Source organism: Furipterus horrens, unplaced genomic scaffold, assembly GCF_987537825.1.
Source record: "Furipterus horrens unplaced genomic scaffold, mFurHor1.1.pri manual_scaffold_3, whole genome shotgun sequence".
Lineage (NCBI taxonomy): Eukaryota > Metazoa > Chordata > Mammalia > Chiroptera > Furipteridae > Furipterus > Furipterus horrens.
In genome coordinates, this window is record NW_028327173.1 from 72,553,594 (window position 1) to 72,567,444 (window position 13,851).

Below are 13,851 nucleotides of genomic sequence, written 5' to 3' on the forward strand. Positions count from 1 at the left end.
ATGGCAGCCCACTGGAGAGAATTTTGGAAAATTGGGATATATACTGTCGTTATCCTATGACTAGAAAAATATTAATTTATTATTGTAACACCGTTTGGCCTGAGTATGTTCTGGGTGGTAAGAAAAGGTGGCCTGTGAATGGTACCCTGAATTATCATGTCATTAAGCAATTGAAAAGGTACTGCCTGCAATCAGGAAATTGGGAAGATGTTTATTATCTAAATGCATTTGTAGAGTTGCATAATAAGACCTTAGCAGAAATGGAGGCCCAAATAATGGTGCAGAGGAAAAAAGAGGTCTCAAAGCCTTTTCCTGAGAGTCAAACGCCGGAAGAAAGGGAAAATGAGGACGTAGCCCTCTTTAATTCTCTAAATCCGGGAGACAAAGGCCCTAATTTGGTACCAAGCCAGGCACAGGTGGGGGCGGTTCAGGAGGCCATAGCTTCCGCAGCAGTGGCTCCACCTCCTCTGCAGGAGGCCCAGGCTTCCGGGGCGGCGGTTCCTGTGGCGCAGCGCCCTCTGCAGGTGGAGGTTGCTTCCACCATACCACCTCCAGAGATGGAAGTGGCTTCCGTGGTGCCCGCCCTTTTGCAAACTCAAGGGACTTCTCTCGCACCACCCTTTTTGGAGCCAGCCTCTGAAGTGACTGCAAAGTCAATGACTCCACCCTTACAGGACGAGGAGTGGGTCTCCCCCGCCAGAACCCGCCAAGGAACTCAGTATAGTCAGGGGGCCTCCCAATTTGGAGCAAGCCAATTCCCTCTACGGCAGTACCCAATAGGTGGAATAAATCAGCAAGGCCAGCCCTCTGGCCACTATTGGGCCCATACTCCGTTTTCCACTTCAGATTTGCTAAATTGGAAGAATTCTAACCCCTCATATAGGGAAGATCCTCAGAAGATGGCAGAGCTTGTTGCCTCCATTTTTGCCACTCATAACCCGAACTGGGCAGATGTACAGGCTCTCCTAAATATTCTTCTAACTGGGGATGAGAGGCGACTGGTTACAAGTAAGGCTAATGAAGAGGCTCAGCGTCTCCATGGAGAGGATCCCCATGGGACCCCCGACCCAACTGTGGCAATTCCTTGGACAGAGCCTAACTGGGACCCAAATGGTGGAGGCCTAGTTCCTTTGAAACACTACAGGAAGTGTATATTGGAAGGACTTAGAAAAGGGGTACCCAAGCCAAAAAGCCTGAATATGGTACAGACTATTCAGCAAAAACCAGATGAGGATCCTTCTGAGTTCTTAGAGAGGATCTATCAAGCCTATAGAAAGTACACTGATGTTGATCCACAGGCACAAGAGAACTTAAGAATGGTGAACATGACATTTATTGGGCAGAGTGCCCCAGATATTAGACGGAAACTCCAGCGTATAGATGGGGTATTAGGAATGAGCCCCTCTCAGTTAGTGGACATCGCATTTAAAGTTTACCATGCAAGGGGAGTAGAAAAGAGAAGACAGGACCTGATGTTCTTTAAAACAGGCTGGAGAGGCCAAAGGAAGAAACAGGACCCTAAAGAGAGGAGGAAAGAGCCATTGGGCAAGGACCAGTGTGCCTATTGCAGAAAGAAGGGCCATTGGAAAAATGAGTGTCCAGATCTTAAGAAGGGAAGTAGAAATGAACATTCTGGCCAGGCAATGCTGGGAAGGAGAAAGCAGGACAATGACGAATGAGGAGGCCCAGGGGCTCCATTGGACATCTCTCAACCTATTACTATTTCCCCACGGGAGCCCCGGGTAAAGATGAAAGTGGGGAATAAGCAAGTTGACTTTCTTGTAGATACAGGAGCAACATATTCAGTATTGAATACAAAATTAGCAAAAAAAGGTCTGGATGAAGTAACAGTTACTGGGGTGACTGGCCAGTTACAAAAACAAACATTCCTGCAACCCTTGGAATGCCAGCTTGGGGATAAAAAATTAATACATAGTTTTCTCTATATGCCAGATTGTCCCATTCCATTACTGGGCCGAGATTTACTTTGTAAATTACATGCACAGATAACATTTTCTCCTGAAAAACAGCAGCTATGTGTAGAAGTTCCGCTGGAGCACGCTTTTCGACTACAGGCAGTTTTGACCTATCCAGAAGATCCCAAAGGTGAACCATTCCCACCTGAGATCCATGAGCAGGTTAACAAAACTGTTTGGGCTGATGGAACCCCAGGTAAAGCAGTTAATGTACAACCTATTAAGATTAATCTAAAAGAAGGGGCAAAGGTCCCACGAAAGAAGCAGTACCCCCTCAAGAAGGAGGCATTAGAAGGAATCCAGCCAGTGTTGCAAAAGTTTTTAAAATCAGGACTAATTCGGCCATGTCAGTCACCCTACAACACCCCCATTTTGCCAGTTAAGAAGCCACATTCTGATGAGTATCGGTTTGTACAGGATCTGAGAGCCATTAATGATATTGTACAGGATATCCATCCTACAGTGCCTAATCCTTACACCCTGTTGACCATGGTGCCTGGGGACAGCAAATGGTTTTCAGTCCTAGACTTGAAGGATGCCTTCTTCTGCATCCCAATAGATGAACAGGCTCAGCAACTATTTGCCTTTGAATGGCAAAACCCAGAAACTAAAGCCACACTCCAATACTGCTGGACTGTGCTGCCACAAGGATTTAAAAACTCCCCAACTATATTTGGGGAAGTGTTGGCGAAGGACCTAAGGGATGTTCAATTGAAGTCAGGAGTCCTTTTACAATATGTGGATGACCTATTAATAACCAGCAGCAGCTATGAGGACTGTTTGCACAATACCATTACAGTCCTAAACCATTTGGCAGAAAAAGGATACAAGGTATCACCTCACAAGGCCCAGATCTGCAGACAGGAGGTGGCATACCTGGGATTTCAACTAAAACAGGGTACCAGAAGCCTAATGGCAGATAGAAAGCAAGCCATCGCTATGTTAAAAGTCCCAGAAAACAGAAGGCAGCTTCGTGGGTTCTTAGGAATCACAGGGTTTTGTCGGATTTGGATTCCAAACTTTGGACTCATAGCGAAACCACTGTATAATTCCTTGAAGGGACTGGACTCTGAACCCCTAAAATGGACAGGGGATTGTCAGGTAGCATTTGATACCTTGAAGGAAAAGCTGGTTTCATCCCCGGCACTAGGATTGCCTAACTTACAGAAGCCTTTCAAGTTGTATGTTCATGAAAGGCAGGGAATTGGACTAGGGGTACTAACCCAGACTCTGGGAAGTATACCCCAACCCATAGCTTATCTCTCAAAGAAGTTGGATCATACAACAAAGGGATGGCCACCATGCCTCAGGGCAGTAGCAGCTACTTGTGACATGCTACAGGAAGCTGAGAAATTTACTTTGGGACAGCCCACTACAGTACTGGTACCACATCAGGTATTAACTCTGTTGGAACAAAAAGGAGGGTACTGCCTGACAGCAGGGCGCATGGGGAAATATCAGGCCATTCTGCTGGACAATCCGAATGTCACCTTACAGGTTACCACAACCCTGAACCCAGCCACTCTACTTCCAGATGTAGAGGAGGACTCAGCCCTTCAGCATAATTGCTTAGAAGTTATTGAGCAAGTTTATTCCAGCAGGCCAGATCTGCTGGACCAGCCGCTGGCAGCACCAGACTGGGAGCTGTATACAGATGGGAGCAGCTTCATGGACAATGGCCAGCGACGAGCTGGATATGCAGTGGTCACCATTGACAAGGTAATCGAAGCCCAAGCCCTGGCACCAGGAACTTCAGCACAAAAGGCTGAACTAATAGCCCTCGCCAGAGCTTTAATGCTGTCCCAAGGAAAGAAGGCTAACATATACACAGACTCCAGATATGCCTTCATGGTAGTTCATGCCCATGGAGCAATATGGAGGGAAAGGGGACTTTTAACTGCAGGTAACAAGGATGTTAAGCATGCAGAAGAAATCTTGCAGCTGCTGGAGGCAGTGAATCTACCAGACCAGGTCGCCATAATGCACTGCCCAGGACACCAGAGAGATGGATCCCAAATGAGCCAGGGAAACCAAGCTGCAGATAAAGCAGCCAGACAAGCAGCCAGAGAGCCGCCATGCCTAGGGGCTTTAGTTCCACATCTAGACTTATCAGAGTTTAAACCTCATTACACAGAACGGGATGAGGAACGGGCTCGTGAATGGGGATTCACTAACACGGACCCCAATTCTGTGTGGAAGGTCAACAACCATGGTATGATTTTACTCCCTGAAGCTCTAGTGTATCCTGTCCTTAAACACTTGCATGAAGGGACCCATTATGGAAGGGATGCTTTAATGAACTTTATTAGGCCCTATCTAAGTGGCCCATATTTACAAAGGACTGTTCAGAGGATCACACACGCCTGTCAAATATGTGCCAAGAACAATCCTAAAACAGAGCGTGTCCCAATGGAAAAGGGCATACAATATAAAGGGAAGTGCCCATTTGAGGACTGGCAGGTGGACTTCACACAAATGCCTAAGACCAGGGGCAATTTCAAATTTCTGTTAGTTTTTGTAGATACCTTCTCTGGATGGGTAGAGGCATACCCAACTAGAACTGAAAAGGCAACTGAGGTAGCAAAACTGTTACTTAAAGAAATAATTCCTAGGTTTGGACTTCCTCGCAGCATTCAAAGTGACAACGGACCATCGTTTACTTCGGAAATCTCCCAGAAAGTTGGACAGGCATTACAAATACAGTGGAAATTACATGCATCTTGGAGACCTCAATCTACAGGAAAGACTGAAAAAATGAACCATACAATAAAGAAAACTCTGGCAAAAATATGTCAAGAAACACATTTACAATGGGACCAGATACTTTCCATTGCTCTGCTCCGAGTTAGGGTGGCACCCAGAAGTGGGCTTAAACTGAGCCCCTTTGAAATTGTTTATGGGAGACCCCTCCAAATCTCCAGTTTAGGAACACCCCCTCTGGATTTGGAACACGAGGCAAGAATTAAGCAATATGTACAACATTTAGGGCAAACACTGAACACTTTGCACAAGTTTGCTCATCGCAGATTAGTATATCCATCCGATGAACCCTTGCACCCATTCGGACCTGGGGACAGAGTCTTACTGAAGACCTGGAAGACGCAAGGTCCTGAACAGCAGCTGGCTGAACAATGGACTGGTCCCTATGATGTTTTGCTAACAACACATTCTTCGCTGAAGCTGGTAGGAATCAAGTCCTGGATACACCACACACGGGTAAAACGAGCACCGCCTGAGGAGGACACAGACCCTGCTGCTGTGACTGACACCGAAAGGGAAAGTTGGACCTGCACTCCGGAAGAAGATTTGAAATTACTCTTTCGAAAAAAAGGACAGTGAACTGAAACACAGATTAAAAGTGTTTCTTTTGCTTTAGGCATGTGCTTGCAAATCTAGGGAATTTTAGCTGCTAAATACTGAGTTTGGGTAGAATCCTTTACAGTGTGGAAAAGAATTGGAAATGGGTTATGGTTAAATCTGAATGGGTAAATATATAGAAATGTTGTGAAAGTTTTTAAACCTGGGAAAAGGGAAACCTCAACTACTTGTGGTCTAATTGTATGGTTACTGTATCTCTGTATTGGCATGTAGCCATTGGGGACCTATGAAAGGTCATTTGGAATTCCCTGTGTTGGCATTTAGCCTTGGGACCTATGAAAGGTCATTTGGAATTCCCTGTGTTGGCATTTAGCCTTGGGACCTATGAAAGGTCGTTTGGAATTCCCTGTGTTGGCATTTAGCCATTGGGGACCTATGAAAGGTCGTCTGGAATTTCCTGGATTGGCATTTAGCCTTGGGACCTATGAAAGGTCATTTGGAATTCCCTGTATTGGTTTGGCATTAGCCACTGGAGACCTATGTAAGGTCTAGAATTCTCTGAGGCCTAGGAAGGGTCTGGAATTCTCTGTATTGGTACTGGCCATATAATCTGAAAGGAAAATTGAGGTTTCCCAGAGAAAGTTAAAAAAACTTCACATGTAGGAAAGTGAACAGAAGAAAGTATAAGGCATGGAAATGCAATTTTGGGAATATTAGAAGGACAAGGATATTCCTTCACACTGTGTATTGTTCTCCTTACCTGATCCCTCCAGAATTTGGCAATTTAAAGGAGTAAGTAATTACATTAGGTTTCTTTGCATAAAACTAAAAAGACCAGTTGTTAATAAAGGTATTGTTAACCAAGACTTTTGACTGGAGTGACATGCCTGAAGGAGGCATGCTTAGGCTCTGGTTGTTACCAGAAAGCCCTGAGGAACTGAACTTGACTTTTGAAGCTAAGGAAAGCCCAGAAGGAAAAAGGCCTGACACCTTGGTTGGTTGTGTGGTTCATGGCAGTCTTTCCAGGGAAGGAACAAAGGTTGCTTTCCTGAAAGATGGATAAAAGGAACCTCAAGGCACAATGGAAAACCCAAAGGATTTGGGAAAGCAGGTGTTTGCAGGCAAGGCTGAATGGCAGGTGTGTGGCTCAGCTTCTGTGCCCTGATGGGCAGACTAAAGTCAACATGAAGGTTCCTTGCGTAAGTTCCAGCATAGTAGACTTAAAGATCATATGTGATCAATCACTGCTCTTGTTGTGTTTATGCAAATGAACAGGCTAAATTAAAACTGGACTTAATGCAGTCCCTTTACTGGCAAGGAGGGTAATCTTAAGGAGAAAAATCGTGACTCAAGGAAAATCGCAATGCTCAGTGCAGCTAACTGTCTATAAAGTTTGTTTTCCATTTGAAAGTTAAACCAAGTCTGTGACATTATAAAGGATGCTTTATTTACAGGCAAGAAGAATGTCAAGTGCCTTGCAACTGGATGTCTTAACAATAAGACAGTCTCTCAGATTTGAAGACTGGTTTGTCAATTGTGTTGTGCGATTTAACATGCATGTTCTTTCTGTTTTCATAGGGCATAAGCCTATGATCTCTACCTGAGTAATTATCTATACATATAGGCCTCACTTAAGAAGCCCATCTGCATTGCCACCTCCTGAGACTCAACGGTTTGGCTGAACTAAGTGGCTGAGTTGGTGAAGTATGGGGTGGTCTGCAGGCTTCACTTTAAAACCGGTTTCTTTTCTGTCCTAATGGCTTGGACAGAAAGGGCCCAGAGGTCTGAGAGGGGGGGAAATCCAAAATTTATACCCCTCAGCCCAAACTAAGTATGGTGGGCAAAAGGGCTTTCGACAGGTGTGACATGCCCTGCACACCTTCCTCCAAAGAAGCCATTTTTTTTCCTAACGTGGGACATTGAAAAATTAATCCCTGCCTTTTGTATATAGAGGTTATAGGTTGAATTGTGTTTTTTTAACCTTGTTGCCAAGTCTGTTGCCCTCAGAATATGACAAGAATGCCAGCTTGTCCAGCAGTACCAGCCCTTGGAAACCAAGCATGCTGCTACCCAGGAATAGCCAACTGACCTGGACTCTGCAAGATTCTTCCCCATGTGGGAAGAGCACCCTCCCCTACATCCCCACTCTTATTAGGGATTTCTAGACCCAAGGGTAGGTAGGACGACGACCACGTTCAGCAGGAAGCAGTTAGAGGAGCATGAGACCTTCGCCCATTGTCCTTTATAAGATTATAAAGGGTCTTAGTCTGAAAGAGGGGAAACTGTTACAGAAACAGGGGAGTCCAAAAATCCCCAGAGTTTGCTGCTGGGGGATGGGGAGAAGTAAGCAGCTTTTCAAATGCTTCCACATGCCTGAGGCTGGTGGCTACTGTCTTTCTTATGCAAATGGCTTTAATGCATCCAAAGCCTCAGGCAGATGGGAGGAGTCTTGAACCAGGGGATGGTATGGAAAGCACACAGAGCCTACGTAAGGGTCTGTGAATGGTCAGAACTGTTTGCAACGCCCACTGCGTCAGATGACGCAGTCAGGGATATATAAGCAGCTGCAGACATTTTAGCGGGGTCTCTCAAGCTCTCGTTCCGGCTCTGGCTCTCACTGGCACTCTGGCTCTCGCTCTGGCGCTCGGACTCGGACTCTCTCTGGCTCTCGCTCGTGCTCTCACTCTGAGACTCTCGCGCTCTGACTCGGGCTCTCACTCTAGCTCTCGGGCTCTCTCGCTCTCGCTCTCTCGTGTGTGCTCCCTCCACATGGCTTGGTGAAGGGGCCTTCTCCATGTGGCTTGGAGAAGGGGTCTCCAGGCTGCGTTAAGAGGCTCTCGCCATGCAGTTTTGAGAAGGAGAGAAGATCCACACGGTTTGCAAGAAGAAGGCAGTTTTGCAAGGAGGCTGAGAATCCAGGTGGTTCTGCATTGAGAGCTGGAGGGCACCACAGCACAGAAAGGACCTCCCCAATCAGGATTGAATGATTGGCAGCTGCTGGTAAAGCTGAACTGTGTTGGGAAAGTAGGGAAACGGTTTCTCTGACTTCCCTAAAACTAGCCTGGTTTGGAAGGGGGGGAGGCAAGGATATGCGTTTGTGGTTATTTTAAAGAGCATAAGACTTAATAACAGAAATCCACAAATAACTAAATCTATATAACTGTTAAATAAACAATTCTTTTTCTTTTCACCAAACTCTGGTATTGAGAGTTATAATTTTGGCGGCGGGCAATCGGGCCCCTAACTAAAGAGCCCATGGGTTTGTTTTCAACTGGAGCAGCCCAGGGGTTCTGTAACAGTATAATGAACAGTCCAGGAAAACATGTGCCATGTTGCACTGGATCAAGCATGGTTCTCCCTTTGTTCTTTCCAAGACCCATGGTATTTTCCCTTCTCAAAACTGCATGGAGAACCTCGATAAAAATGTCTGCCGCCTGTTTTTAAACCCCTGACTGTGGCCTCTGATGCAGTGGGTGTGGTAACCAGTTCTGACCATTCACAGAAGCTCTGTATGCTCTTTCCATACCATTCCATGGTCAAAACCCCTCCCATCTCCTTGGGGCTTTGGAAGAACCAAAATCATTTGCATAACTGAGACACAAAGCTTCTAGCCATAGTCATGCAAAGGTGTTTTAAAAGCTGTTCCCTTTCCTCTATCCCCCAACCCACAGGCTCTGGGGATTTTTGGAGATCCCCACTCTGTAAAAGAATTATGTAAATACAGAAGTAGCACAAAGAGGAAGTGATTAACTTGGCAGGAGGTGGGGGGTAGGGGAAAGTGGTCAGAAAAGATAATTTGGTGTAGGAGGTCATCAATGCCTCCTTTTAAAGGCTAAACTTAGTTGAAAGTGAGGGTGTTAGGGCAGGAAGTTTGATATTTCAGGTAGAGGGAATAGCATAGTTAAGGGAAGACTACAGAGGGGAATAGCAGTGTGCTTCCGTCTCCTGGGGCAGAGGGAGAATGCATATATCTATTGGAGAAGAGGAGTGCTAGGATAGAGATCCAAAGAGGCAGACAGAGTTTATATCATAATTACCTTTGTGCAAGATGCTAAGGATCTTGGAGTTGATCTTGGTGATGAGAAATTAGTGAGTAATTTATTCATTTGCATCTCATGATCTTTCCTGATAAGCACACACCACTTCTCGACCCCTGACCTCAGGTAAATATTATCATCCTGTCAGGCCCTTGACCAGGAAATCTTAGAGGCCGTTTAAAGATTTTCTTCCCATTAAATAACAATCTCACCCAACCCCATCCAGTTTGAACCCAAAGTCCTTTCTTGTTTGCTCTGTGTTGTCCTGACTCAGATGCTCAAAACCTTTTACTTAGATTATTTCAAGAGTGTACTCACTGCCACTAGCATGGTCTTCCTTAAATAAAAGCTGAGGTTACTATTCATCCCCAAACCTGAATTAAATATTAAACATTTACCTCCATTAAATATTGACCTAGATTAAACATTTCAACCTTTTCTCCCATTTCACATCCTTCTTTGAACTTCCATCCACGCCAGACTTAATCATCTTCCTAAATCTGCTTTGTATCTTCTTGTCTCGGTATCTTTGCTTTTATTTATCTTCTCCTAAGCCCCTTTAGCCATCTGTTTTTCAAGACATGGCCCAAATTACATCAGCTACGTGGAAAAAAAAAAAAAAAACTGACCCAAATTTAGTGGCTTAAAACAATGATAAACACGTATTATCGCCTACAGTTTCTGTGAGTCAGGAACTTAGGAGCACCTTGGCTGAGCCGGCTGGCTCAGAGTTGGTCCTGAGGCTACAGTCAGGCTTGACTGGGGTTGGAAGAGCTGCTTCCAAGGCTGACAAGCTGGTGCTGGCTCTTGCCAGGGAGTCCTCAATACTTCTCCAGGGCTGTGTTGTTCTCTGTAGCATCTGGCTTCCTCAAGAGCAAGCAATCCAAGAGACCAAGGTGGAAGCCACAAGGCCTTTTATGATCTGATCTCAGAAGTTCCATACCATCACCTTCATTATACTATTTTGGTTACACAGATCAGCTCCGGTGTGAGGGAGATTACACAAGGACACCAATGCCTGGAAGCAAAGATTATTTGGGACAGTGTGACAGTGTTGGAGGCTGGCTAACACAACACCTCTTTAAGAGGTTTTTCTACATTCCTTAACTCCATATTCTCACAACAGGTCAAGTGCTATAAAAGTCAGAGCTCCTAGAGATCTCCCAATAAAATCATATTTTTCTTAATTATTCAATACAGTAGTCCCTCTCTATATTGCGGTTCACTTATTGCAGACTCACTGTATCGCGGGGTTTTAAAAAATACTATATTTAATTATTTATCGCGGATTTTTCACCATATCGCGGAATTTTGTGGTACTGTATACATACATTGTTAAAGTTACATAGGTTTAAGAGTGTAGAATATGTTTAAGAACATAAGTAGTGTTTATAAAAGTGTGGAAAAGGTTAATAAGGGAGTGGGGAAGGTTGATAAGGACTGGGAATGGTTTGTAAGTGTGTGGGAAGGGTTTATAAAGCCTTAAAGTATATATAAATACTAAAATAATTGTAAGGTTCCTACTTCGCGGATTTTCACTTATTGCGGGGGGCGGGGGGGAGTCTAGAATGTAATACCCGCGATAAGTGAGGGAATACTGTATTATAAAGAAGGAATCTGAAAATTGCTTTGGTCAATTAACAAGGGACATAGCTCTGTGGAACTTTGTCCTCTATAATTCTAGGTTGTCAGAAATATGGTTGTTTGAAACTCGTATTAGTGAGAACAGAATGTTCCTTTCTTGCCTGGGGAAAGTGAACTACCCAACACACTTGGACTTAGAGAAACAGTCTTAATTTACAGTGCATAGGTTCAGATAAGGAACTCTGGGACAGAATATTCTACATTAATCTTAAATTTATGTTTCCGAGGAAACAGAATCCAGAGTCTGCTTGTCAATTGAAGTCTGATATTAACTCATTTACATATAGATCTGATTTGCTCTGAGTATATTAAGAAATGTTTCATTCGGATTTTACCTAAACTCTTCCCTTCCCCTAATATTATAAGGACCCCAATTTCTTCCGTTTTTGGAGACATGCCCACAATTCCTCTGCTGTGTGGTGTTCTTTGCTGCAGTAAGTTAATAAACCTAACTATGCTGTGTTATAGGTTTGTCCCTGGTGGTCTTCATCTGATGAGCTTTATGAATAGCTAAAATTATCTGAGCTCATATTAACTAATTTCATTTTTTTTAAAGAAGACCCCATGCTTCTTGAACAAGGGTGCCTTCTAGAATATCTTGCCCAATGATTCATTCTTATCTTTCTTCTGAACTATAGTCTACTTCCTAAATATATCTTTCTTCTGAAATATAATCTATTTTCTAAAGAGACTACATTTTGGACTAACCTTGCATGTTGTTACTTCACTGCTCCAAACTCCAAAACAATTCAGTCACTTTCTCCCAAAGTTCCTAACACTTTTACATTATTGTGGAATTTATTAGTGAATTACTGTAATAATTCTCCCTCTTGTCCTTCTAAGTGACTCCTTCTCTGGTCTTTGGGTTTCAACTACAAAACCATCTTGTGTGTCATACCTTAATTGAAAGCTCTAGGTTTAGAAAAACTAAGCATGTTCCCTTGTGCTGTCATCATGCCTTGTTCATACCTTTAATATGATACCACATTGATAATTTCCCCCATATTTCTCATCTGCACCACTCTCTGGAGAATAGGGATTATAATCTGATCCTCTGTGCCAGGCATACATCATTACTGAATTGTTAAATGAGATAATAAAATGTCTACATGGCAAATAGAGAATTTAGTGGAAGCTCTAGTTTAGCGAAATTTAGACTGTTGACCCCCTCCCTCCCAAATACAGTGAACCATTACACTATCCGGTCCTTGTGATTATCATCATTCGTATTAGGCAACTACCAGCTTATGTTGAAACCACTGTTTTGTGAATTATTTTAATGGGGGATACACCTAGGCTACTTTAGTATGCATGTATACTATACAAGGTTTTATGTGCTCATTTTCTGATTGAACAAATTGATTTTCCTCAGTTTCCTCAAATGAAGACAAAACTCCCTAAGTTACTGTACATATGCCAGTCTAAATGCCAGGAATAACGATTTCTACATCACTAGGGCCAGAAAGAAGAAGAATGCTATAATCTGTAATGCTCTTCAGATCCTGGGAGCAATGCCAGCTTTAACAAACTGCACGATTGTTTCTGGATGTCTCTTGGCAAAGAACAGTGTTTCTCAAACTTTTTGTTTGATCAGATCCACATGAAGAAATACATTTTATATCACTTACTCGGGCCACATAGATACAAAAGACCGGAATAAAAAATTTAGAACAACTCCTTTACACGTGATGCATTCTGAGATTTTAAACCGTGTTCTATCCTTTCCGATTTGATTAAAAATAAAGAAGTGGTGGTCTGGATCTACCAAACGGATTTCACAGTCCCCCGGAAATCATAACTCACGGTTGGGAAAACACTGGCTTGGGAAAAGGTTTTCGATTTGTAAGCATTCTTCCCACATCTCCCTACACTTCTTCTGAGTTCCCGACAGTTGTTTTCGTCTAAATGATTACTGCGCCCTCAGTTTCATGTAAATACTCTGACGGGGCCGTTCCCTTCTTCCGGGCTCCTTTAAGAGGGTGGTAACGGCCCATCCCCGGGGGTGGAGTAGCAGGTCCCAGGAAACCCCCAGCTCAGCCAGGCCCGCTTTTCCAGTTCTTGTGAAAGCCTAGGTGTGTGCGCACGGAGGTGGGAGCCGGGGTGAGCCTGTCCCTGCCTCAAGCCACCAGGGCCGGAGGAGTAAGGAAGCACAGACAAAGGTTACTTGGTTTCTGCGCGCCCGCGTTGCCGGCGACTCGGCGGGGGTCCGCGCGTGCGCAGAGAGCTCCCGGGACCGTTCCAGCCTCTGTGGTGCCCGGGCGCGCTCCCGCCGAGCTAAAGTCCGAGGTGGGCTTCGGTGCGCGGGTGGCGCGGCGGCGCGCGTCAGGGGGCGGTCCTGCGCAGCCGGCACCGCCCTCCCTCAGCGCACTCTTCTCCTCCCAGTCACCTCCGCGCTTCCTGCGCTAAGGCAATCACCGCCGCGTTCCTTTCCCTGGCTCGCTGGATCAGGCGGTGCCATGGCGGCCTTCAGCAAGTACCTGACGGCGCGAAACTCCTCACTGGCGGGAGCCGCGTTTCTGCTGCTCTGCCTTCTCCACAAGCGGCGCCGCGCCCTCGGCCTGCACGGGTAAGAAGGCCCGTGGCGCGTCGCTGTCCTGGGCCCGAGCGGGCGCCCCTCGCGCGCCCTCCTGCCTCGCGCGGCGGCGGGCGGACCGGTCCCTTTGCCCGCGGGGTCAATCGCAGAGAGCGCCGGCCCGGGCTGCTGCCAGGCTCCAATGTCAGGGTGTCCGGGTGTGCCCGCGGCGCCGGCGTCCTCTGGGCTCCCTGCGTCCCTGCGGGCCTGCCCGGCCCCCTACTCTGCCGCCGGGAGTGCGTGTATTTGCTTCCGCGCCCGCTAGCAAAACTGTCTCTGTCTCGAGGTTGTGGCCCCCCAACTC

General features: G+C 45.5%; 1 protein-coding gene and 1 long non-coding RNA gene across 3 annotated transcripts in view; one reads left to right on the forward strand and one right to left on the reverse strand.

The window, feature by feature from the left end:
* LOC150015314 (uncharacterized) overlaps window positions 1–12,846 on the reverse strand; it is a 60,916-nt gene extending 48,070 nt beyond the window's left edge. The window contains exon 1 of the long non-coding RNA XR_016509720.1: window positions 12,779–12,846. This is a non-coding gene — a long non-coding RNA (uncharacterized LOC150015314). The remainder of the gene's footprint in view (window positions 1–12,778) is intronic.
* A 228-nt stretch (window positions 12,847–13,074) lies between these two features.
* The window catches only part of ABCD3 (ATP binding cassette subfamily D member 3), a 72,813-nt gene continuing 72,036 nt past the window's right edge, over window positions 13,075–13,851 (forward strand). The window contains exon 1 of one of the 2 annotated variants that reach the window (XM_090269761.1): window positions 13,075–13,541. In XM_090269761.1, coding sequence (XP_090125887.1) covers window positions 13,432–13,541 — 110 coding nt within the window. In that variant the 5' untranslated portion in view covers window positions 13,075–13,431. The remainder of the gene's footprint in view (window positions 13,542–13,851) is intronic. The other variant, XM_090269760.1, reaches the window with a different exon arrangement.